The 27,565-nt window shown below is 36.3% G+C and overlaps 1 protein-coding gene across 1 annotated transcript in view; it reads left to right on the forward strand.

Moving 5' to 3' along the window:
- The window catches only part of nrg3b (neuregulin 3b), a 304,145-nt gene that overhangs the window by 127,595 nt on the left and 148,985 nt on the right, over nucleotides 1–27,565 (forward strand). Inside the window, exon 2 of the mRNA XM_038280578.1 lies at nucleotides 19,565–19,700. Coding sequence (XP_038136506.1) covers nucleotides 19,565–19,700 — 136 coding nt within the window. The remainder of the gene's footprint in view (nucleotides 1–19,564; nucleotides 19,701–27,565) is intronic.

Below are 27,565 nucleotides of genomic sequence, written 5' to 3' on the forward strand. Positions count from 1 at the left end.
TACCAGCACCTAAACAATATATAATAAATAACAATTGACATGCATTCTTACACATGGATCAAAAGGACTTGATGGATCCCACAATTATTGACATTTTCAACAATTTGGTTCCAATGACAAATAATGAAAAAAAAAAAAAAAAAAAGAAATACATGGAAAAATCCCAAACATTATTAAAGCAGTATCAGAATGTCTTGCTTCAAACTATATATAATGAGAATTTTACAAAGAGTTTTCAATTATAGTTTTGGCAAATATCTCTCATATATGTGCTAATTAAAGCAGGTGTAAAGGGTGGAATAAACGGGTTGTTAACAGTAATGACTTAATGTAATTTTTCAACAGTACATTTCTGCTTCAAACTGCCATTCCTGAAAGAAATAAAACAGCTGTGTTGAATCTTTCCCAAAAATATTGTTTCTTTGGTAAGAAGAAAATAGTTTGAGAAGTGTACACTTGTCACAATAGTTTGAAACACTGTGATGTTTGAGATGTCTATAGACATTGTAAAATGAACCATCCTATCAGTGTGGATTTAAGCCAAAATAGATGTATGACTGTTTTGCCAGCTTACATACTACAGTGCCCACTGTGGATCATGTCATTATTTGACAATTCACATCAATCAAACTTTGTGCAGATAAAGTTCATAAGAGTTTGACAGCTCAGAGAAAAGACATCGCCACAGTTTGAAAGCTAAGTTGAAATAACTCTATCCCAATACCTCCACTGAATACAATATCTATAAACTTTGTATTATTACTGTAAAAATACCAGTTATTTAATCTTGCATACTTTTTTGTGTAATGCAATGGCTGTAGATTTAAGGCATTGTTAATGTAATGTCAGTGTCATGCAGTTGCTGATTTTATGCTTTTAGCTGCAAATTTATAGGGCATTTAATCACATCCCAAACATGCTTTATTTTATTTAGGATAAGGTGACTCTGGGTGACTAGAAACCAAATTAGTACTAATCCTTTAGTTGGCTACGGTTTTCAAACATTGCTGATTCTAAAGGTTGACAGGAAAATGTCTTAACATTACATCACTAGCAAAGGTTGGAATCAGGAAAAAGAATGTTGATCCACAAACATAGAAAATAAATATATAAGAAAAAGAAAATCCAGCTGGAAGAGCTACTCCCATCTGTAAACACCTTGGGTACATGTGTTTAGAATAAAAAAAGAAAAAAAAAAAAAAACACTGATAAAGATTTAGTGTTGCGCCGATGCCATTTTTTGGCCCCGATACCGATACCCGATACCTGGCTGTGCAGTATCGGCCGATACCGATACCATAATAATGTAAAATAATTGCCATCATGGCTTTGTCAAGCTGCTGCCTACCTTTCTGAAGCAGGAAAAAATCTAATACAAAGTGAATCCAGTAGAACTTTTTATTGCCTACCAGGAATGGGTGACAATAGTTGAAGAAACTTATGGCTCTCAAAATGGTATCGGTGCCCTATTGGTTGGTACTCGCCGATACCGATACCACCATTTTAGGGCAGTATCGGGGCCCCGTCCGATACTGGTATCGGTGCAACACTATAAAGATTCAAGCTATTTGCAATCATTCTTTTTTCTTCAGTATTTACACAATAAAATTTAAATTGACTCTTTACTGCATCATTTGGTCCCAAAACTGTACTTAGCAGAAGCATCTGACAGAGAGTGGAAAGATGAATCATTTCTTTCCTTCAAATAACCTTAACTTTTAAATCAAATCTCTCTCAACTTTTTACATCTCTTCCAATCTTTGATCTTTTTTATGTTTCCTGCAACTTGTAAAAAGAAAAATCAATAAAATATATGGAAAGAAAGCCCTCCTTCCCCTTTATTGTGGCTACTTTGAACTAATGAAAGTGCCCAAAGGTAGTAGTAGTCATCCTATTAACTCAGAAGTCACAAAAAATAAAGAAATAAATAGGTTGTTTGGTTTAAATACCTTCCCTTCTGCAGGGTTCATGTATGCCCTCAGTTGTTCCATATGCCTGTTGAGGTGCCAAGAGAGTGGACACGCAAGCTCAGTGACTGCCAATCTGCAGATGCAGGAGCTGCCTGCTCATGCATATTAAACCCACGCCACCTGCTTGTCGTACATCACGCCCTGCATTCGCAACCCCAGGAATTTTAATCAGCTGCACTGACAGGAAGCCACCCTCCAGTCCACGTAGCTGAATCTTTTCAACCCCCTGCCCCCCTGCTTGATTTTTTTTTTCTGTAGAAATCAATGCTCCTTGCACTTCTAATTTCTTGTTAGGTGACTGGGTGGAGGGTCGAAAGAGAGAAAATTACTGATAAAATTGTATTAGTATTATTATTTCCAAAATTAGTTGGTTTATTTATTTATTTTTTTGTGGCTGCTCTTTTGCGGTCTTCAAAAAGACAGAGAAAAGGCTTGAAAGTATTTTTTTTTTAACTCTCTTCTTTTTGACTTTTCCAAATTCTATTGGATCCTTTAACACAGAGTTAAATTATATATGCTTGGTGATGAAAAATGTATTATGATAAATAAATGAGAGTAGGATTATTTTTTTCTTAAAGAAAAGCATCTAAACACACGACAATCAAATCCATAAACACAAAAAACTAATTTGAATCTTTTCTGACAATGTGACTGAAGCTACAATAAGCAAATGTAGACACAATTACGTATCCCTCTGACTCCAGCGCTCAGTCATTCTGCCAGATATGCTGGTGCAGCACAATCCTAAAAAATCCCCAGGATACATTTTTAATGCCATCTTTTTAAATATAGCCTTTTATAAAAAGGCAGATGGAATAAGGCGCTGCCAAGGTGGGACACCGTGTGCTAACAGTGGTCTGGTAATAGTTGATTGGCAAGCCAAACATTCTGTTTAATTCATTAATTTTTGGCAATGATAAGTTGCATTACAAATTGTGTGAAATAATGTGATTTATTTGGAAATAAGATATTTAGATGAACATAGAATTTATAAAGTTATAAGCGAAGGTTCTCTTGGTTGCAAAGATGTTTTGTGAATTCAACATTTCCCTGTGAAACATTTGTATGATTTAATACATTTTATTAATTAATTAAGGGATACTGTCAATTGTATTCAGTTTATCACAGAGTTCTTTAGCCTTCTTCACAACTTCTTTAATTTATTCTGGCATGCTGGATATTAGAACCTCAGCCAAATACTACCAGATGGTAACCCATTCTCGTCGCATCAGTGCTTGGATTGTTGGTTTCTACTTATCCACCTGTTTTTTGAGATTTTACATCAGATTATCAATGTTGTTTAGACCTTTAACTGAATTTTTGGAAGAAGCTGCTGTTGGATCCTCTTTATTAACACTTTTTATTCTTGGCAGTTTTCTTACATATAAGCAGGTTAAGACATTTCTGCCTAAAGGATTTTTCAATTCAATAGCACTCCCCTAAAGAGATGGTCCATGTGCCTATACAGTCTTTGCAACGTCTTAATTCCTTCCATATTGCATGTCTACCAGAAAAATTCCAGTCTATTTTTCTTCAGAATTGCTTTGGATTCAGCATATTGTCATAAACCTTTTTCAGAGATTTTGGTCCACATTTACAAGATGGTGTCGTGCAGATTTGTCTGCCCCAAATTCTTTCGTCAGATCCTGTTTGTCCATATCCCAAATAAGTTTAATTGGAGTGAGATCTGGTGACTGTGGAGGACTCATTACAATGTTCAGGAAACAAATTTGAGTAGGTAGAAGGTGTGACATTTTACATCACCCTGAAGATCGGCTGTGTAACTTTCCTACTCACTTCAATTTTTATTATTGAAAAAACATTTGATCCTTAATGCTAAGAGGTTTTTTGATCAAAGGCTTTTAAGGGAGAAGTTTTAGGGCTGGTTTGATCTCTGTTGCTCAACAGATTTAACTTTACTTACAGATTGAATAGGGCTGTTGTTAGTTAATTTGGTTTGAGAGAAATTTGGTAACAAGAAAGGTGTGAGTTGGTATGAAACTGACTACACTTAGTTTAAGTGTATACAGGCTCTTGGTTAGTTTGGGGTCTCTTCAATAAAAAGCCACCAAAAACCAAAACATTTGAAACCATCTCCCAGTGAGAATGAGTTTAAAGCAGCTCCCTGCAGCATCTCACTCATGATACCCTTACAATATACTGTATACATAACTGGCTACACACTCCCATGTTGGCGCATCCAAGCCAACAGTCCTCACCACCCCTAGCAATAATTCAACGACATAAAAAAAAGATCGGTGGACTTCTGTTTTTTGAAGCCCTCAAATTAATGATGGATTTTATTTTTGCTTTTCTTTTATTGGTCCACGCACACCTTTTTTTCATCTCTTCTGCCATCATTGGGTGTCTCTCAATTCAGGGGCAATATCCTTTGAAGGACCCAGCCTATGAGGGTTGGATCCTTAGAAGACGTCAAAAACAATGAAGGCTGGAAGTGATAAGCTGTGAATTGGGACAGTCTAGCTTTGAGCAGCAGTCCCGCACTCAACTCGGTGTAACTTCAGTTGCATAGCAACTGTGACAGCATGAGGCACAGACCTAAATATCATTTGTCTGATTCTTTGTTTATTTAATCCTTGAGAAACTGCAGCCCTTACAGTATGCCGGGGCTGCAGGCATGTGAAGATGAGCTACTGTAATTATCAATCTCATACCACCAGTAGAGTTAAATCAAATTATCTCATGCTGAAGGTTAACTTTCTTTTCAGAAAAGATTCACGGAACAACAAAAAGAAATTTTAATTAAGTCAAACATAAGCAGTTTTTAGATAATCTGAAGGCGTTATGTTACCTTTTCCATTGATGGGTTCAATGCTATGAGCCAGTATCAGGCACCCCTTCTCCAGGTGAGGGAGGGAAGCCTGGTCGGCTTACAGTTGCAGAGGCAAGCTGGTGCAGAAAAAACTCTTTTTTTATTTTTATTAAGATGGATCCTAATAAAAGCAGCAGAGTTTAATTAACCCACATTCTCACCTCAAAAAAATCTTAAAAGTTTATTTTGGGTCCTAGAAAACATATTATTTAGTTTCATTCACACTTTTGCTACTGCCGTCTACCACTTCTGCCAGAGCTTGATCAATCTGCATTGATCCTCACCAAATCATGGGATATAGAGGATCCTTCATATCGACCTAAATCAATGATGCATTTGTCAGCTGTTTTTGAGGATACCTTTAGATGATTTGTGGATTAGCACAGCTCTCGGCGCAGTGCTGGAACCTAATCGGCCTACAAATGGAACCTTCAGAGGATCAACACCATCAATTGAGAAACAACAATTATTTAAATCCTAATTCTTCTTTTCTTGCTCCACCATTTTTAACCTGTGTGACTGCACCAGGGTGCCACCCACTGGCATGGTGTAAGAATTTCAAATAGTATTACAGCTCCTCCGCCTACAGGTGGTTTCATCTTTACACTTCAGCTTTTACGTGCATAAATCATTTTCAATTTTTTGTGGATGTGGTCTATATGTTAGGCTTAAGGCTGAACTGTTTAGTTTTTAACTAAAATCTGCAGTTAAGTGCAGCAAGGAATGTCTTGACCCCTTTTGGAGAAACTAAACAATCTCTTCACAGACATTGCAGCCATCTCCTTAGGACGAGACTTAAAGTCTAAGGGTAAATAATCATTCCTGAAATGTCTAGGCCATACTTCTACATGAACACTCTATCTTTACCTGCATTTAATAATTTATCCGATCAGTCATACTTAATATGCACAAGACTTTCATATGTTCTATCATGTTGCTTTGTTCATTATGCTTTTTACACCCTCATTCCTTATGACTCTATTGTAAATACATATCAATAATTCACAGCATTCTCAAGGCAGCCTCAAAGGTATATATATATTAACAAAACTTTTTTAATCTAGTCTTAGAATCAAAATGAAAATTTTATATTTTTGCTTTTGCAAAAGTACTAAAGCAATCATTCTGATTAAATATATATTTGTTCCTGCTTCTTATGCTCATATTTGCCCTGTAAGCAGAGATAAAGAGAATAAAGTGCATCACTTTGCAGTTGAATTCACAGAGACAAGTCTTCCACTTCTTGAAAGCTTTTATGTGTTTCCCCCAGAGAGAATGGATGTATGTTCATAGCTGTTTTGGCAGCTATATTATACATTAGTAGTTTAACTAATGTCATGTTTAGCAGTACCCCCACCCTCTTTCTTGGAATCAACGCAATAAAAAACACAAAGCTGCTTTGACACACTGCAACGTGATCACGTTATGCAGAAACACTGTAATCATGGCCACTTAAAACAACACAGTAAGTTGCCTGTTTGTGTTATGAAAAGATAGGCGGTAACATCATTCTTTCCCTCCTGGTGGTACATTATGTCAATTACACCACTAATTATAATCATTGAATCGGGATAAATTGTCTGTCTGGGTCCAGATTACAGCATACAGTATGGGCTGCTAAGACAAATTAGCACAGAAGAATTTGTGTCTAATAATGTCGGTCTTTTTTTGAACATTGTTATGAGCATCGTTACCAATCCTGTGTGTAGAGAGAAAGTTAGTCACGATGGTCAAATTACTTTCAGAAAGTGCCATTAGAGGATCTGAAGACCAAAAACAAAGTTTGAGATAATGCCAGGTTTAATCATCTATAGTTGGCTACAGTGCAATGAAGGAATAATCATCAAAGAAGGGCTAATTATAACCAGGAATCAGTATCACTGTTTGTTTCATCTGTTTCATGACATTTTTGAGATATTATTGTCTTAATTATTTATTGCCCACGAAAACTGCCAGAGGCTGAATACTGATTTTAGGATACACATGTTTTAAAACTGATAACATGTCATCAATCACACCATTTCCAATGTTTGAATGATTTTGTCATTTGAAAGGGATGCCAGTAAAAGTGTATCCTCCTCTCCAGATTGTTAAGGTATTTTTGCCAGCACTGTAATCTTTCAGTCACTGTGAAAATTCTCTGTACAACTTCGAAGTCTCATATTATGCAAACTTCACTTAGTAGACATTTTGTTACAGTCATATGTGTCTTTAATCATGTCGGTTTATGATATAACCCCTTTAACCTCTATCATTGCCTTTCTCCATCTCTTAGCTAATGTGTGTTTGAATATGGTTTGTTTGATGCCCTTTATTGCAGTAGCAACCATTCAAAATAGCCTGTCTGTGACAGCCCACTTCCCTGCAGCTCCCAGTGAAATCCCCTCCAACTTCCAGCAACTGGCCTTCTCCTGGGCACCCTTTCACTAAATTACAGGGTCTGACCAGATCTTAATATCCACAAATCATGACAAAAATAATCCTTTAGTGCAAAGTTTGATGTTTAAAAAATAATTGTGGGGGACCAGCCAAGGGCCCATCAAGGAAAGTGACATTTTAGATGGCTTCTACTGTATGTAATTTGTGGAACTATGCTGTCCAGATCGGAGCTCCCGCCTCCATTTCAGGTATTATTCTGTGTTCCTGGGTCATCTTTTGAATTCTTGATTGGTTGCCATAGTTTCGGGTTGCGGGGGAGCGGCCTACAGGAACACAGAGGTGTGGAAAGCCAAAACAGCTCATTAAGAGGGTTGAATAAGAGATTTTTGGTAAAGGCTGTCTGGCCAATCTGCATGGAATTTTCCTCCCAAAATGACAAGAAACCTGCACTGGTGGCCTCATTCGCAATAGTACGTAGAATAATGTGGAATAATATAGGATAATAAAGGACCTTTAAATTTTAGTGAGCAGGAGAGTATGTCACCTTCAGTCAGAAAAATCATGCATCAAAATCTAAAGATTATTCTCACCTAGATTTAACAGTGGTTCCTAATTGGCTACTAGTTCAATATTTATTTATTTAGTATATATTATCTTCTTATTCATTATTATTTAAATAATAAGAATTACCCTGCAACCAAACAGGCAGGCTGCTTGATAGTCATAACCTTTTTCGACAGGCAGCTCACCATGATTAGTTATACAAATGCAGAGACATGAGCTGACCACAGGATAATGCACACATTTGTTTAAACAATTTAAATACAGTGAATTAATTCAAATAAGAGTGAAGATATATACGGTAATTGGTAATTTACTAACGGCCTTGTTGGGCTATCATCTAGCTCTGGGACATCTATTCCAAGAGCCATATTGGCTACACATGACACACACACAAAAAATAAATAAAAGTGCACATTGTTGAGTACAGTAACATTAGATTTTTGAAATTGCCAAAAGGCTGAAATAAACTTTGATTGTCTTTGTGTGTGATTTGATGAAAAACACTCCTCCATACATCGTTAGGTTCTCTGATATTTACCCATTGTACACCCTGGTTAGGTCTGACAGTGGGGACATTGCTCTTTCTTGTCTTGCACATTCTACTATAAACAACCTGAGCATTCTGATATAGCAAAGAACAGGCTGTCAGGATACTCTTGGCTATGCAATTTTTAGAATGTGGAGTAACATTTCACAATCTACTTATACTGTTTGTTTTGTGGCAGCAGAGACTGACTATGAACTGCAGGGGCTAACTTGTTGTGTGTACAGTCATCATTCATACTTTAATCAAGAGTCACCTGAACCAGGGTCAGGAGATAATGTAGATAATTAACACTGTTCATTAGGGAGTTGACTGCCTCCCTTCAGGTTCATTGTATGTGTTATGTTTGCAGGGGGTGTTCCTTATTACCTTCTCTGCTTTGGTCATTATAATGGGAAACTGTCAAATACCATTCAAGTTGTCTGAAAATGGTTCCTGTTAAATAATTACTTGAGTGAAGTTGTTTAATGGAGAATAATAATAAAACAAACCTTTTTAAGTCAACCAACTAATGATGAAAGGCATATAAATGTTCCTCATTAAAAGTGATTCATATTCTATTTAATGAGGACAATGGAAGGAATACCAATGAGGATTTAAAAAAAGTTCAGGGTAGAGGCCAGAGGACCACCACAATTTAACCATCAGAGAAGGGCTGTCTGTGACAAATGTCACTCTAAATGCTTGTCATCTAGCTGTCATGGGAGCCAAGGCCATGTGTCCCTATACCCTGCCTACACACAGTGTATGCCACATTTAACCTGGTCAGAGACTACTTGTTTATCACATCAGAGAAAAGGGGCTTTTTGTTTTTTTATGTTTGGGAGTGGAAACATGGTGTATTTATATTTCTTGCTGTTCAGATTTGTTTGGCTTTAAATCATAAGTGCATGATCAAATCTGCTTCAAACTGGATATGATTGACCTTTGAGACCCTTATGAAGTCCTCTGTAGGATTACATTGTTTTTTGACTCCACTGCACCCCCTATGAAGTGTAAACTTCCATATCTGGCTTTGTGTTTAGTACATTGGTTTGAGGTTAAAACAAAACACTTTTTATTTTTGTCTATCACGCTAACTAAACAAAACACATAAATGTAGCATTTGATATATTAGTAATACAAGATATAATGTGGAATTCAAATATTTTGTGTTTGAGTTATTTACTTTGACTTTAACTTGGTTAATTTGCTGCTCTCTTATATCTTAGATTATCACTAGATTTTGCGTTATGTCTCTGCTTAAGATAATAGAACATTTTAATGCATTTAATTCTACAACTGTTTACTGGTTAGAAAAATTAGGATTCCATAAAAATATATTATATTTCGTTTTTATTTACAGAACCCAAGCTAAAATTTAAGAAGTACCTTGAGAAACTATGTGTTGTAAACTAGCTCTAACTTAAGAGAGTTAATTGAGTTTTATTAAATAGATCCTTCTTTACAGGATAAAGCTTTACTTCAGAATAGAAAGGGGGAAAACAAGTATTAGTCATTTTTAAACCCTTGTGAGAAACAGTATAGCCAGAGCCTGTTTATTCTCCATACTCACTGCACTTTGTATTTCTCTTAAAATGGTTCTGTCCAAAAAGCAGCAGTGCATGATGGGTAACCAATCAGCATGCTCTCTTAGGATTTTCCTTGTACGTATTGAGGAGCTCTTTGATGTGAGCTGCAGTAAACACAGCCGGTTCTCCCCCAACCACCGTCTCTGGAGGGATGAGGCTCAGCACAAGAACACTAATGAGCACATTAGAAAGAGGCCATAGAAGGGAAACTGCTACAGTGGTAAATAGGATTGTCTTCTGTGTTCCTGTGGCAAGAATACTCTGGCTGCAGTGTGTAGCTGTGCTGACATGTTCTCATTCTGATTTAATTGTATGTAAATGAGTCATTGTGTATGGTTTCTGCTGAATATGGGATCCTTGAAGGTTGGATTACATAAGCTTTGTCATGAAATAAATTTTACAAATGTGTAATACTGTAATCTAAGAGTTTATTTAAATATAGAAGGTTCAAATATGAATACAGCTTTGAGTCCCAGTTAACAGTGAGGGTAAATGCCATGTATTTATATAGCATCTTTTTAAGTTGGCGCTTTACACTGTGGTTCACCCACTCACATACTGATGGTGGCAAGCTACATTGTAGCCACCGCTGCCCTGTGGGCTAACGGAAGCATGGCTGTCATACACAGGGATTACAATCCATGGGATGCTTCTTTTCCAAGGACACAACTGAGATCCACATAGATGGAGTTTTAACCAGTGACAGCGACTACAAGACAGACTCCTACTGTACATTCTAGGCCATTGTTACCCCTATCAAGCAATTTGGCCTAAATTGTAAGACCATTGCTTTAAAAATTGTTATTATTTATTCATTATTGCTAGAGGAAATTGTCATACTTGCTCCTATTTCATCTGAGAAAAATATGTGAAAAATTGATTTATTGATTGGTTGGTTGACTTAATTGATCTCACAGTCGAGAAATTTACTCGTTACATCAGTTCAAATAGTCAAAGGAGGAAAAAGGTGCATGGGATATATATACTGTAGTATATACAGTGCGTCCATAAATGACAGCTTTTTTTTTTACAGTGAGATCATTATACAGGGTTATTGCAAAGGGTGTTTACATGGATATTTATATAGATGGATATTTATATATATAGTTATTGCACTTCGTGTCAAATATAGAGAAACGGGTTATTGCACAGGGTATTAAATAGTAATTGCACATTATACAAAAAGATTATGTGTAATAATATGTACTGTACTGTATGTCAATAAATTATATACATTACATATCACAGAAATTTCCAACTGTACAAACCTGTGAGGAAAGGTAGGAAATGGCTTGGGTAGAGCTTTCAAAGGAACAAAAAGCCTGTGAAAGGTGAGCAGCACTTGACTTGTTTCTTGACTTCCAAAGAAGTTACCAAATAAAAAATCTGTTTCTATGGACTGTTAATCCTCTGCAGCAGCCTGTGTTGTTGTGTCTCCTTGAAAAACAACTATTTTACCGATAAATGTTTGGTGTTAGTCACTACAGCTTTCAGTACTTCATCAGATTTTCTATCAGATATTCACAAGTATCAGAATATGCTGTTGTAGAACAAGACCTGTGGGATTTAAACCTATTCATATGGAAGCAAAATAAAAACTGTTTTCTATGTGTGGTTCTCTAAATATTCCATCCCAGTGATAAAAGCTTTGTAAATGCTTCCATTTAATACCATCCTCACACTTTCATGGATCAGTTGTGTCATACATTTATTGTTTACTTTTGCGCCCTGTTTTAGAAATATTACTTAATCTAGCCTTTCCTAACATGATAGACCAGAGGTCTTTAACATGGGGTAGGTGACCCCTAGGGGCTCCACGGAGGTACCGAATGGGGGTTGCGAAAGTTTTGGTTGATTACTTTTTTTTTTTTATATTGACCCCCTACAATTATTTTCACTAATTGAAATGTCTTTAAATACACATTACACATGAATTCAGCACACTGTAGTGGTACGATTTTTGCTAATTTTGTATCAGGTCAGTATCTGTCTTCCCCAATTCCTAAAGATGCAATATCGGCATAGTATCAGACATGAAAAAGTTGCATCAGGACAACGGTAGGTCCTTTTATAGAAATCAAGTCCATTACACGAAGCTGCTTCTACCTTGTGTCAATGTGAACTTGATGCAGTTTAGGGCGAAATACAGTGTTATTATATGGACATCTTCTAACTAGAGTTATATCAATGTTTTGGAGTAATTAATCCAGAGCATTGACTTCGACAAACAGTATAAAGATGAGGGTGATGGCATTGAGTCTACCACCTCTGAAGATTTGGAGCTTATCACCAAAGATTAATTGGTTGCCTATAAAAAACAGCAGTAGGCTATAATAGACCCTTTGTAACTTAAAACAAATATTAGCTTAATTTGAAATTAATATTTTTTCAAGTCATCATAGGGCACTTGGAATGTATCAATGCTCTGTGGAGGCTTTTAAAAAAACTCGCCTATTTAACTTATATAGGTTGAATTTTTTTTCCCGAATTTGACCAAAAACACCTTGTTTTAGCAGACTGAGCCTCCCTTAAATGTGACACCCAACTGAGGTATTGTTCTTGTAAGGCAACAAAACAGATACGACCCTTACGTGATCAGACACATTTTTGGTTCTCTTACATAGGATTTAATCCAGATGGGTAAATATGGCCTGTTCTTTATAAGCAACTCCATTACCTCTCAACCTGCTGATCCTAAGTGGTCTTCCATCAGATTCCAAAATGCTGAGAAATAGTGCAATATAAATAATGAAATAGTGCCATAGTGCATTGTTGCCAGATGCTTTTGGGGGCACTGAGCCAGGAAGTTACAGGTCTAGCACCTCTAGTGGCTAAATGTTACATAGTGACGCTTTAAGTAGAGCTAGAAATCCTGCTGCAAAAATGATTTTAAAAACATTCTACAAAAAACTTTAAATAAATTAATGTAAGGCCATGTGCTCCAGCATAAAGAGTTGTACAGTTTTCTGATCAAGGTAACAAAAGACTGGAAAAAGTTTAAATCAAAGGTGAAATACTTCACCTTAGACAGGATTCTGTGCTTGAAAAAGCTTTTCTTGACACCTGCTTATTTGACTTAAAAGAACTGTCAAATATCGAGCCTAAGTTGTTGCTTTTTTCATAGTAGATCAGGTAAAAAGGAGCTCAGAGGCCAAAAACAAGTGCTCAACAATCTTTCCTTGACAGACATTCCAGTTTTTTTTTAGTTTTTTTTTATTTGAGACTCAGCAACGGCACAACACAAGTGAACTTCAAAAACATGGTGCATTGCACGTTATAACATGAGACCACTTTGAGGACAGGTTAAACGGCTGTATAGTGAAAATTAAAGGCACATATTTCTATTTTTGTTGTTGCATGGGGTCCACACAAATTTTTAAGTCTCTTAGTAGAGCAAAAAAGAAACTAAGCAAAACCGTACGACTTACTAAGTATATATTGTATACTTGAAGCATTTAGATTTTAAAAATACTGCACAAGAAGTCCTTCAAGTCTGGAAAAAAAAAAGAAAAAAAATATATATATAAAGAATCATCTATCTGTATTTCTGTGTGCATCAAGGAAAGTAAGACATAAAATTTAGTTTTAAAAAGTCAAGGATGAATCATATTCTTACAGTAACTACCTTTTATTTGCACATTTCCATAATTTCTTTTACACATTCTGCTGGATATAGTTTCCGTAAGTCTAACAATATAGGGTTTTACAGAAAAAAAAGCTGTAAGCCTTTAGTATAAATCATTAAAAATGAAAGGTCCAAGTCACTTTAAGTCAACTTGATGTCGTGTATGAAGAAAATTATTAATTTAAAGAATGTGCTGTTACTTATGGTTTTTTCTCTACAGAAATTTGGATTTAATATGAAATTGTAGATCCAGATACTGTAAATAAACATATAATTTTACTGTTTCTGATAGTAGTGTGCTTAAAGGATCGCTTCCTTTAGACATTTCTCCTGTGTGACAGGTGCTCATTCAAATGTGCTGGAGCAGCCCTTGTTATGCTGCAGATTTTTGCGCCATTTCTTTGCTGTCACAGTGATGAAATGGAAACCCATAACAAATTGACAGCTGGTATTGCTCAAGGACAAACAAATCCAAAGATGACTGGGCGGGACGCAGCCAACAGTGCTAACAGAGGAGACGTAATCCTTGAAGGTGTCTGCAGGTCTTTGCAGATTTTTTCAAAAGTCTTTGAGTCCTTGTTGTCTGTTTGCAGACTTGGACAAAAAAATAGCAGAAATGTTGTCTTTGAAGAATTACAGGACAATATTTTTCTTCCCAGTTGCCAGCTGGGTGCTTATTAGGTGAGGAATTATTGTTTAAAGATTTAAACATGGAGTCAAATTATCAGCTGTTTGCGAACCTACAACAGCTGTTTGCAAACCTACAACATAAGGTACATGAGGTTTTGTAAAAAAAAAACTAGATGGTTACAGGACAAACTGCATATGCAATAAAAGCAAGAATTTGCTTCCAAGGTGGCTAACCAAATTATGATTTAAACGGCATACTGCAAGAAAAAAATGAATAAATCTGCAAATAGTGTGGAAAGTTTCAATTGTAAAACTCCAAAAGAAGACTTTTCCCATTCTCTCATTTCTTTATATCCTCAATATTCTATTAAAATAATGTGGCTGGGTTGGGGCAGGGGATGGGTGACTGATCGGCATCTTAAACATACCCAACATTAAGGCTATACAATGGTGGGGTCAACAATTTGTTGCATTCGCAACATGGATACACCTTAGACTAACAACCCAACACTTGTAATCTTTAAATAACCCAAAATGGGTGTTTTTTTGCACTGGGAGAGAAAATAATCTCTTATTTGAGAGATAATTAGATAAGTCTTTTTTTTTTCTTTTTTTTCTCCTGCCCTCCAATCTCAATTTTGTTTTGTTTTTTCATGTGGACCTTAAAAGGGTGTGGTATCTCCCTGCTGGCAAGAGTGCATGTGCAAGGGCACATGACTCAGTATGAAGCAGAAAGTAGGCAGGTGGTCTCACTGGCAAGGTGAGCTGCACTGTAACTGTCAAAATAACACAATGTCATTGCACTGACTAAAGATTTTCAAACAGAGGTTTTTTACTTGTGCATATAAGGACGTAAATATGTTTAAAATCACCGTTTGAGCATAACAGCTTAATTTCAGAGTAATATTGAAAACTTTCATTGTGTTGACCTGTTGCTTTGAAATGCACTGACATGATGCTGTAATCAAGGCTAAAAGCAGTCAAGAAAAATATTAGTTGTAAATATAGATATATACAGTATATCTGTTTGTTTAGATTCTACACAGATTCATTATTCATATAAATGAAGTCTTAGACATTTCAAAATGCTACCTCTCCTAGGTAGCATTTTGAAATGTGGTGCTTTTTCATTTGGTGCTTTTTTATTTTCTATTCATTTTTACATACATTATTTTGTGCACTGTGAAAAGATGTTTTTAATTTCCTAAAATCTGCTGCTGTTTGTTGCTGTTTTGTTTATGTTTTGAACTGGATACCTTAGAGCAATTCTTAAAGCTTGAACGATAACCTTTAAGAAATATGATTTTATAACACCTCTGCATTTCTAAGTTTTGACTTAAAACGTTTCTTTTTTATGAGTCAGTCTTAGCCTTACTAGAAGTAAAACTTGCAGATTCAAATTGACAAGAACAGCATGTGAATGTGAGGCTCTGATGGAGCCTCTTTTACTTGAAGCCTTAAACTTATCCAGCCTTCCAATTCAGTCATTCCTTCTTTTTTTTTTATATGATACACAGGTTATAGCGATCTAATGACTTCAACTTCATGATTGCAATGCTGATTGCATCATCATGTGGAGCTCAGACAGTGGTTAGTGATAAGTTAATTTCTGAGTTAACGTTTTTATAGTTTTTATATTGTTTATATCAAGCAATTCCATAAATAGTAGTATAGCATCTGGATCAGATATCTAGGTTAGCAACAATTGAACCTGTACCATTGGATGCAGTGTCAGCAACAGCAGGCAGTAGAATGTAAAAGATTACAAGAAGAACACATGGCTATGGTAGTGGCCAACCAACTGGACATTGTGATCTTTGATAAGCAGCAGAGGACAGTCAGCCGTAGTAATTTATTTTGCCATCCCAAAGAATGGAAACAATGGGGAAAAAAGAATATGAGAAAATGGAAAAAAAAAAACAGCGTCCGGGACGAACTAGAGACCCAGGAGGGCTGAAGGCAATCCTCCCAACTTTTATTGTCATTACACTGTCACAAGTACAGAGCAATGAAATTAACTCTTCATTCAACCCATCCCCTTGGGGAGCAGTGGGCTGCCATTGTTTGGCGCCCGGGGAGCAGTGTGGGGTTAAGGGTCTTGCTCAGGGACCCAGAGTGGGGCTCTGTAGGAGTGGGGCTCTAACTCAGAACCTCAGGATTCCAAGCTCTATGGCGCAACCACCAGGCTGCCACTTCCCTTAAATGCCAGTGTTTGTGGTCATTGAAGTACTGGGGATTACTTCCCCCAGTACTCCTTCTTTATACTGTTTGCTCTATGCCGTAACCACCAGGCCGCCACTTCCCTTAAATACTAGTGTTTGTGGTCATTTGAGTACTGGGGGCAGTAACCCCCAAACTGGAAGTGACTCCAACAGATACCTTGAGAAACGTCTGAGATCTCAGTCCAGAAACCTGTGTTGTGCCCCCCCCCAAAATACTCTGTATTAATTTGTATTTGGTGTGCACATTATGTTTACAAATTAGTAATCGCAAATACTATTCCATGTGCACAAAGCGGTATTCTTTGGGAGCAGGTTTATATTTTTTTTGTGCAGGAAGTAGCCCTTTGTGGGTACAAATTAATTTTTCATGGGAGCAAATTGGTATATGCTATGTATACCCTCCTCAGTTTCCTGTCCCACTGCTGTACAGATCCTTTATAGTATTCTGTTTACTCCCTTTACTAGACACTATTTTATGTACTTGTTACAACTAATAAACAGTAGTAGACGGCGAGCTGTAAAGTTTATCCAGTTAAATAAATCCCTCCATTATTAAGTTGCACTGGATCCCTGAGCAGGAAAAGTTTAAATAGCAAATAAAAATTAAATTTTTTAACAATATATACATGGCCAGAGTTGTCGCTTTACAGCTTTATGGTTAATTTACAAATATACAATTAACACACTAGGTTGGCATGACTGTAGAGTTTTTGAGGTGTTTTAGAGAAAAAGGTACTCTTCAAGACACTGGGTCTCCTGATGTAGAAAAAATGGCATCCAAACAGAAGAAATCCAGGGTCCTAAGGAAACCTTAAACTCTCAATTATAACAGAACATTGAGATTGTTGTGTATGAATATATATTGAGTTGTGTCCCTCATGCACTACTGCTCACTGCCGCCTCTTCAATGATAGATACAAGGGAGTTTTTAAGGCCATGGCAATTATTCTTTGGACATACTCATCTCTGGGGCCATTGTGTTCTATTTTCTATAAATAAAATTGCATCTTTGAATAGTTAACCTTTGGAACATCCCACTTTGGGAATATGTGGAATTAATATTACAGTGTACAACCTAGGAAGAAAGCGAAAGGGAAGTTTTTGATTATCAGCATAGACTGGAGACTCCTAAAAAAATGAATAGAAAATGTAATATGTATAAACATGTTACCTTATGCTGTTGTTAAATGTATTTTTATGGACTTTTTGCTTATTTTTTTAAGTTAACATTGTTTACTCTTGCTTCACAGTTCTGTCCTGCTGGAAGTGTGTCCTTCTGCCCCTCCTTCCTCTCTCTCTCTCCTGCATTCTTTTCTATTATGGATCCCTTGCACTTGCCGTGTCTTACTTTTTTTTGTTTAATTTCATTCATTACTTCCTTCTACCTTTCTTGTGTATTTTCTTCTTTCACCACCCCGCTGTCATTCTTTGCTTTATTTTATATTATGTCTCCTTGAACCCCAGTCGGCCTCGGCAGATGGCCGCTCACACTGAGCCTGGTTATGCTGTCTTTCTTCCCGTTAAGAGAGTTTTTTCTCTCCACTGTCACTACAAGCATGCTTAGTGTGAGGGATCGCCTTTGAGTCAATGAGTCGATGCAATCAACTGGTTTTGCTTAGATGGAGAACTTTGAATCAATTTGACTGTATGATCTGGTGAACTGTAAATTGCCTTGAGATGACGTGTTGCAATTTGGCACCATATAAATAAATTGAATTGAATTGAAATTTATTCTTTCCATGCTTCTGGGTGCCCTTTCATCTGTTTTTTCTTTTCCCTTACTTGTTTATCCTGTTGATAATTTGTAGTATGCTTTGTTTTCTTTTTTAGGAAACAATAGAAATATTATCCACAAATTAGTAATTAACCTTTTTTCATTAATAGTTTTTTTTTATTATTATTGAAGGACTAAGAGCGTAGGAAACATTTGTTTTAAATGTCTGGAAGTTTGTAGATGACAATTTTGATTGTGATGATTTTTCAGGAACCCTGATTTTATCTTTCAGACTTTTGACTCGGTCAGAGTGGTGTTTGGGTTGGCCCCAAGAGTAGCATAAGTCTTTCTGTGTTCCCTTTGATCTCTCATCATCTCTAAGGTCTTACATCAAGGAGCCCTAGATTTATAGATCAATACCCATAAGTATAGATTGAGCTGGATGTCAAAGAAAAATAAACAGATTTTTACAGTTTTTCTCTCTCTCTACTCATATTGTTGGTCACAAAAGGCCCCTTTCCAACGAGAGAGTAATATAAAGTCGATCAGGCATGAATTATGTGGCAGATTCACACAAAATGAAAGACAATTACCAGAATATGACTTGTGAATAAAATTGTGTTTAGAAAGGTGTGCTGGGCACACAAAGTAAACGGATGAACAGAGAATTTGTGTAATCCAATTCTATTGAGCATAGTGGCATTGAGCATAATACCAGTCAATCCCATTTTTAATGCTTGGTTATGTGGTGCATAAGTGTAAGAGAGTGATAATTTTTGTGCATGAGTGTCCCTTTCTAGTTTTCTTTTTTTTAATTCACACTCATTAGTGTGCAGTCTGACACAGAATATTTATTTGCCCTGATAACTTGGCTGACAGCTGTGCATATTTCACTGGGTGGAGAACCCTGCATTGCAGTGCTCGCTCATGGCAACCATGCTTTTTATATATGAGAGTGCTTAGGGTCAGACTGGAAGCAGAGAATTACAGACATATCAATTGGCCTATTCTTTGTCTGCCTCCTTGCTTGAAAAATTGGAACCCAGAGCACTGAGCAGATTTCTGTTTCAAATGCTGCATTTAAAAAGGGGGAATGAGTGATTTTGGTTTTTATTGACAAAAATCAACAGACTCAAATGTATAATTTCAAAACCATTTAGAAAGTTTTGAATTGCCACTGTTTTCCTCTACCTTTTTAATCAAGCACACGGAAACAGTCAAGCTGAGAATGCTTAATCTCATTAATGCCTAGTTAATCGGTTCTTACCAAATCAAATTATCCCCAGGCTCTCTGTTTTTAGCCTACCGATTTCATAAATTACAAACAATTATTTTCTGTCATCTGAGGGGCCATTTTAGAGCACTAAAATGATTTGGAGTAATTTGTCCCCAAAAAAATCTTTAAAAAAAAAGAAAAGAGAACATGTTTCTCTGGTATTAGCTATGATTTAAGAGGACAAATGAGGTTCATTTCTTACTCTAATCTTTTTTTTTCTCTCTTTGTGTCTTCAGCACTTGCCCCAACACTTCCAAGTGTACGTTCAGAAGTATTCAAGCCATGTGTGGAGGATAAGGACCTTGCTTTCTGCCTGAATGAAGGAGAATGTTCCATCATTGAGACCGTGGCTGGAGTTCACAGACACTGCAGGTAAACAGAATCTGGATTGCTTTGTGTTGTTTACCAATATAGTTGTTCTATTTCATCTAACATATGTAGAATATATGACAGTACCATAGAAGAATTTTATTTTTAGGATAGTATTTGTTTGTTGGGCTTTTTATGCATCAACAGAGGAGATTTTAGATACCTTTAATTTGAATGATTATAACTGTACTAAATGCTGGTGAAGATTCTCAGTCATCCAGGTGATAGTCATTCTAAAAAAATTAAAAAGGGGAACAGAGCACCTCGTCTGTTCAGACAGGCCAATAGTTCCCTCTAACGACCCTCTTTCAGAGATATAGACAGGTATCGGATATTGAAGGCTTACAAAGAACCCAAATGACCCCCATTGCTGATGGGTGGACCCGTTTGTCTGGTTCAATTTGCATGTTTTCTAAGCTAAAACCAGGCTTTGTTTTTGGTCCACTCTATAAGGTCTCAAATTCAACGCTATTTCTGATATTTTGAATTGAAAAAGCTTTGTGGATGGGAAGCAAAACATCTTCAAACTTTCAAACGAGTCCAGTGGATTGTCTTTTAACATTTTTGGAATAGCTGTACTAATCAATAATAGTCTACTTCAAGCATCCCCAAAGTTGGTCCTTGAGGGCCGCTGTCCTGCAGGTTTTAGAGGTTTCCTTGCTCCAGCACAGCTCATTTGTAACTGAAAGCTGGTTAACAGGCTTTTGTTCAACTGCAGTCATCATAATCAGCTGTGCTAAAGCAGGGAAACCTCTAAAACCTGCGGGACAGCGGCCCTCGAGGACCGACTTTGGGGATGTCTGGTCTACATTGTCCATCCCTTACCAGGAAAATAGGTCAGGTTAAATTGAATTGAGAAAGCTTCCTGGAGAGGTGGTGAAACGTCTTCAAATCTTGGAAACCAAGTCCAGTGGATATTTTTTGAACTTTTATGGAAAGGTTAAACTGTGAGACTAATTATCCAAAGTTATTGCAGCTAGCATTTATAGAAATACTTTATTATAGTTCTTGCTATTTTAGTTCTTAACCATCTAACTTACAGCTTGATGTGGTAATTGAGTTTAATGTACTCAGCCAGAGTGCACACCATCTTCTGTAAACAATAACAGGTAATCTATTCATGAATGATTGATCAGAAAAAATATCTGATTTTTAAGTTACTTGCAATCTGCTTACAGTACTAGTCGGTCTGAATTGTGCTGAAAATCAACTAATTTAGGCCAATACTCACACATTTCTTTGTGCTTTTCTATATACTGTATGTCATGTTGATTTAAGAAGGGTAATTTATGTTTTACTCCAATTAAGTGTCTATACACACACACAAAAAACAACACATTTAAAATAGTTGTGGAAATTCACCTAAAATACTAAGATCCACATCTGTCGTGAACTTGTTTCTTTGATTTGTACATCCCAAAGCGCAAAGGAGTTCTGTTCAAAAGGCATGCTGGGTTTAAATATGCCGTACCCCCTGTCCTTGCTTTGATCTGACAAAAGCATTAATAATGATAGCAATTTTATGAAAAGTCTCCCCCCTCATGTCTTAACCTTGGAATAAATGTTGTCGGGTATGACCCCTTTAGTCGCTGTTGCATTTTAATGTAGTGGTAAAAAAAAAGAGGCTCTAGCAAGAACTCTTTGATTCTACTTTTTTTTCTATTTACCCAGAAAGTCATTCTGTTCGGGCCAACAGAAAATAATATGACTAGATGATACATTTCCGTGTGCTTCTTTCTGGGCAGAAGTGAAGCTCAGATTCTGGATCTTTTTTTTTTCTGATTTCACCCTTAAATTCCAAAACATTTTGGAAATTCCGGACATTTTGCTGGTCCTCTACGACATTTTTGGCCAATGCTTATTTTTCTGGCTAAGGTGTGAAATATGTGTGTGTGTTCTGAGGTCTATAAAAGTAGTCCTAAGTAAATGAAAGGTGTGATTAAGAGTTTTTTTATCTGACTGTTATACATTTTTTTTTATTTTTTTTTTATTATAAGTCTGGTCAATGTATAGTAAAAGTCCTTATCCATTTATGTATGATGTTTTATGCATTTTTCTATAACATCAACCTGCCCAGGGACTACAAGTGTAAATTAGCACTTGAACTATAACCTAGTATAGGTTATATAGGTCTATATTTAATGTAATTTAGAGTTACAGTGAAGTATGCACTGGTAGGTTTGGGTCTGGGGTTACTGTATGGGTTAAGGCATCAAACGGTTGAGAACAAGATTGGAGTCAATGGGAGTCAATACATGGTCCTCACTTTCTATTACTGTAAGACAAGAATGTGTGTGTGTCTGGACTGTTGACCATGTATTAAAGAAACAATTGCAAATTTGTCCTCTACAGGAATCACTGTTACCCACATGAGTAAAAAATTTACTGTAAGAAAATGAGAAAAATGTCTGCCATGTTATTGAATTAGATAAGACAGAAACAAATCTATCGTGTGAAGAGAAGGTAAAATTAGTTTTACTGGATGGGGATATGGACGCTTTGGTCATTAATAAAGCAATATAAGTTGGATAAAATATTTTGTATTAAAGGGCAGGCTCTCATCCATATATTTGGAAACATCAAAACAGAGCAATTGCTCGATGTCTCGGGCATTAATTCGCCTTTAAAACCTGCGGCACAAGGTTGGAGAACAGATGATGTAAATTTCTGAATCTTCAAATGCTCTCTTAGGAATCTTGAGCATATCGAAGCATCTTTGCAGCACCATGAAAATTAAAATGATTGAGTCCCACAAAGGTGTGGAGGGCTATAAGTAGATGTAAAAGTGCTTTAGATAGCTGAAAAGGCAGTTAACAGAGGTACAATTGAGGTGAAAGAAGATCAGTGCCTAGAAGTCGCAGGCACAAATGAAAAAAAATCTTATAAGGAAGGACTGAATAAATTAAAAAATAATATTTAGTGCAACTCATTTAAGCATGATTTACTTCCCATGTGTAAGCTTCTAGTAGAGTCCCATAGCTCTAGCTATTCACAGCCTATTAAGACTAGCAAAATATGATTCCTTGCTCAAGACATTTATCATGGGGCCTAATAATTGCAAAGATTAAAGCAAGGCTCTTGACAAAAGCTGTTTTGTAAACTAGTAAGCATAGTGCAATAACTACCTGCGAAAATCTTTGCCAATTTAATAAACAGTCCTATAATTTTAAAAACAGAATCATGGAGATTCTGCTTTTCTGAAGAGCTTTGTGAAAATGTTCAAATGAATTCTGATACATGAATAGATATCTGTGGTGTGTCGACACTGGTCAAAACTATTTACTGCAAATTTTCCAACATATTAAAATTGTTGAAGCACAGCATTCAGCAGCAATTCCTCTCTCGGGTTTGAGAGAAAATTTAAGATTTCTACAAACACTATGGAGAATCCTTTTTTTTTTTTTATCTAAACAATTGGCATGTCTGGATTTAAATACTTTATTAATCTGGAACAATTTGTATTTTATACATGCATGTATTGAACCACAGTAAAACAATTAATTTATTGCTTTGGTTTTTATTTAGTTTTTATCATGCATCCATAGTCTTTATGTAACATACATTTTGATGAGACAGCGGCTCAGAATGCTCGTAAAATACTCAATTTACTGGACGAAAAAACCTCTTATAAACCCTAAAAGCTCACACATAATTTTATTTAACTGTAAAAGATTATCTGACAGCTTTCTTTTCTACTGTATTCTAATTTATTTGTGCTCTGATTCCCCTCTTTACTTATTGATTTTCATAAAATAATACAGATGAGTGACTTCTGGTTAGAGGTAAAATTTATTGCAGCCTGAAATTTTTCCTACAGAGCCTTATTAAGAAATGTTTCGGTTTACGGTCAGGTAAAGAGATTTGTCAAGCTTCTAAGGTCAAGGTATTTTCTCCATTTTGTGTAATAAATTTCTTTAAATATCAAAGAGTTGTGCTTAAATGGTATGCTTTTCAGAATTCTGGTTGTATTTGATCAACTTCCCTTTAAACAATGTTCAGACATTTTAATCCCCAGTACCTAGATTTAAAAAAAAACTTCTGCACACAGCATCACTTTCAGTTCCTGGATTGATCCATTTACCCACGGGGTGTGTAGGTCAGAACTGTCTGATGAAGGTCACACCATCCAAAACATTACATTAATAAAATCTTTTCTTTTTTTTTTTTTTTTATACAGTGTCCTGTCTGGCAATGTGGCAATAAGAATAATTGTCTTGATGCCAAAAAAAGCCCAACAGATTTTACTTTCACAAGTGTAGCAGTATGGCAATTGCCATACTGCTACACTTGTTTCATGCATATAAATTGCTTTATTATAATTATGCAGGGAGTTTTACAGTTTATATGGACATTGCAATGTAAATAGAGCAGAAAAACAGAAGAAGAAAAGAAAAAAAAAGATAGAAAGAAGAGATAGAAAGGAGATAATGACAAAACGTTTTTAGTCTGCTTCATCACCTGTAACAAGATGAAAAAAAGAACAGCACAACCGAGAGACATGGTACGAGACATACAATAAAGCAACACCTTGAAACTATCGCTAAAGTGATATTATTAAGCCTGACATGTACTCTGAGTTACCCTGTGTTACCTGAAGATATTATACATTAATAAATCTTTGACAGAGAATTATACAGTGTGCAGGAAGTTTTTTGGGGAATCTGTGGATTCTGAATCTTGGACGACATTCTCTTCTTACCACATGTGACTTTGTGTGCTGAGCTTTTACATTTACTTTTGCAATCACAGGTACAGTGGGTGATGGTTGTACCTAAAGCTGTGGAATGGCACCCTGTGCTTCTACAATTACATGGAGCCCATTATACAAAAACAAATGTGACTATATTTAAAAATATTGCAAGTTCTTTGTTTCCCCGCTTTATCTGTGTTCCTATTTACCTTCTTGTTATTACGGTAAAATGCACTATAGAGTTCTTTAATAATACATGATAAGAACTGTTCTCCACAGCAAGAAGTTGTGTGGTTGGTATAGAATTAACAGAAATAGACATTATTAACACATCTAACTGAATTGGCAGAGCTTACATCTCTATTAACAAAAAGGCTAAAAAACATATATGATAAAAAGGATAAAAAAAAGAAGCTGATCTTCTGACAGTAAACTAAATCTGAAGAAAAAATACAATTTAAATATATACATAGTTGTGGGGTTAGTGAAAACTACACAGATGAACCAGAGTTTTATTATTCATCAAAACAGTCGGGATAACAGTTTATTGTATAAACAGAAAAAAATATATAGCCAACATATAACTGCATATTATATGATAAATTCTCCACTTTTTAGTTACATTTTCATTAAAGATTAAAAATTTAGGCTCATCAGGGCCGTTGTTTTGTTTTATATTATGGAGGTTGACAGAAAAGTATCACCTGTGCAATACCATTAGAAAAACCCTGAAGACTTGGAACAATAACTACTCTGGGCTATAATTAGCGGGAGTTGAAAGATTGAATATTGGGCTCAGGAGACACTTGGAGACCTAACCTCGAGACTCTGTCCGCTAGTTTTACAGCAGTTGAGTGTCTGTTGTGTGAAAGAATGATTATAGGTCTATAGACACTCCTGCCGTAAGGTTGCTTCTTTTTCCTGACAGAGGATCACACACTGCATCCCTGCAATATAATCATTTAACCCCAAATTCGCACCTGTGTGGATGCCGTTTAATGACATTGTTACAGAGAGTAGCGTTTAAACTGGGATTTTATTTCAGATAAATGTCACCATGAAAATATTTTAGCTAAATAAATGAGGTCAATCATTTATTTTTATTTTTATTGCTTAACAAATTTTATTGATTTCTAATTTGTCTAAATATAATACAAGATTTTAGAAACATTAAAAGCATGCAAACCTGGCCAGTCCACATTGTAGATCTTGGCTGGAGGGAGCCTGCAGAAGTCATCTTCAAAAGATTCTGATTTTCCTAAAGAGGACTTACTGTCATATTAGTGATAAGTGTAAAATTGTGTCTAATTTGTAAGTCAAAACCGTGGCTCTTATTGACTTCAGCCTGGGTGATGAATGAGTCCAACTCCAAGCGCCTAGTCCTTGCTTCCTTTAGGGAGGGACTAAGTTTAGGCTTAGTTGAGAAAGTTCTCAAAGTATTCCTTTCACAGCCTGACATTGTCCTGAGTCCTGCACAGCAGCTCCCCACTTCCACTGTAAACACTGTTAGGGAGCACTGCTCCCCCCCCTTTAAAAGCCAGCTTTGCCTGAATTCTTTAAGGAAGACAAAATCTTTCTCCATGGCCTCACAACCTCCTCCCTGGCCTGAGCTTATCAACTCTACAAATGACTGGGCATCTGGACACTATGCCTCATGATGACTATTAGCTGCCTCAGAAAAACCTCAAGCCACATGGCCAGATAGGCATCCTTGTTTAGCTTTACATTGACCAATGAAAATCTAACAAGACAGAGGATAATGGCTACTGCAAATTGAGCTAAAATAAAAAAACAACTGAGATTTAAAGGCCTATTTTTCAACTTTGTATTTTGTAAATTTAGATTGTAAGGAGTTTAAAGCTTTTCGAGCTCAGATAATAAAAACATGTCTGCACAGAGGAACGAGCATTTCAGCCTAAAAAGCAGTGATATTTATAGTCCACTGGTAATTAGGGTTAAATCAAGCCATTAATTCAATCTGGAGAAATGTTTACTCTTCCTGATTAGGGCAACTGCAAGCTCACTAAAACATACAGGCTGTAGAGACATAAAAATGTATACAAACCTGGAGAATAAAAGGCTTTGTTAAGCTTTAAAAAATAAAATAACATTTTCACGTTTTCCAAAAATGATTCCAAACTTTGTATTATTTTAAATGGTCCTGTTAAAATCTATTTTCACACCAGTGAACAGAACGTTCACTTGGAAACCGTCTAAAAATAAAATACATGCATCACCTGAGTTACTAAGCATCTTTCATGCATGAGTCACCACATACTGTGCTATTAAACACATTAGCTAATTTAAATTGTAAATGTAATGTAATGAGTTGTAAGGGGTGATTAGTGTCAAAATGCAAAGAATAAAGAGTTTCTTTGAGTCTGACATGTCCCTTTTTATACATACAGTAAAGGTAACGGTACTGGAAGAGAACTTTCAGGAAGTGAGGCTGACCAGTTAGTTGACACGTCAAATGATTTTTGGTGTTCTTACATGCAGCCTCACAGCACCAGCACACAAAGTGGTGAATCAGAATTAGAACAAACATTGAAGCCCCAATGGCTGTTGGATTATAAGATTTTTCCCTCCAGTCAGTAAAATATATGATTTTGCACATTTTCCTTAGCTACCATGGTAACATGAACTAGTTAAATCATAAAGTGCATATTCTAAGAAAAGACAGCAGAAAGCACAGGCTAATGGAACCACCTACCAAAGAAACCCGCTACTTAAACAACCATGTGTCGTGATTTTATCTAGAGCTCTGACCCACATGCAGAAGACCAAACAGAGAGACTAGGGAAAAGTTTAACAGGTTTTATTGAGAGTTGGTGATAAGAGTGCAGTGCTGCTCAGAACACTGTCGAATCGGGACTGAAAAATTAAGGGGAAGATATTCAGGCTCAGTGGGAAATTTGTGTCTTAGATTTGAAGAAGGGAATAGAGGCTGCGGAATCACGTTTCCAGGAAAAGGTGTCTCTTGTTGAATCCAGTCGGTGTGGGTTGTTCCAGTGAATGACTTGCTCGTTGAAGGGCAGACAGGGTTTACCCAGATTGCGGTTTTTCCTTGAGAAACGGAGGAGCTGACTGCCACTTAATTTTCCTGCGGTACTTGAACGGTACTTGTGGAGATGAATCCCCTACTCAGAGAGAAGCCCAAACAATCCTTGGGGAAATG

The sequence above is a fragment of the Cyprinodon tularosa genome, unplaced genomic scaffold (assembly GCF_016077235.1).
Source record: "Cyprinodon tularosa strain WSP-4 unplaced genomic scaffold, ASM1607723v1 ctg161, whole genome shotgun sequence".
NCBI classification, from domain to species: domain Eukaryota; kingdom Metazoa; phylum Chordata; class Actinopteri; order Cyprinodontiformes; family Cyprinodontidae; genus Cyprinodon; species Cyprinodon tularosa.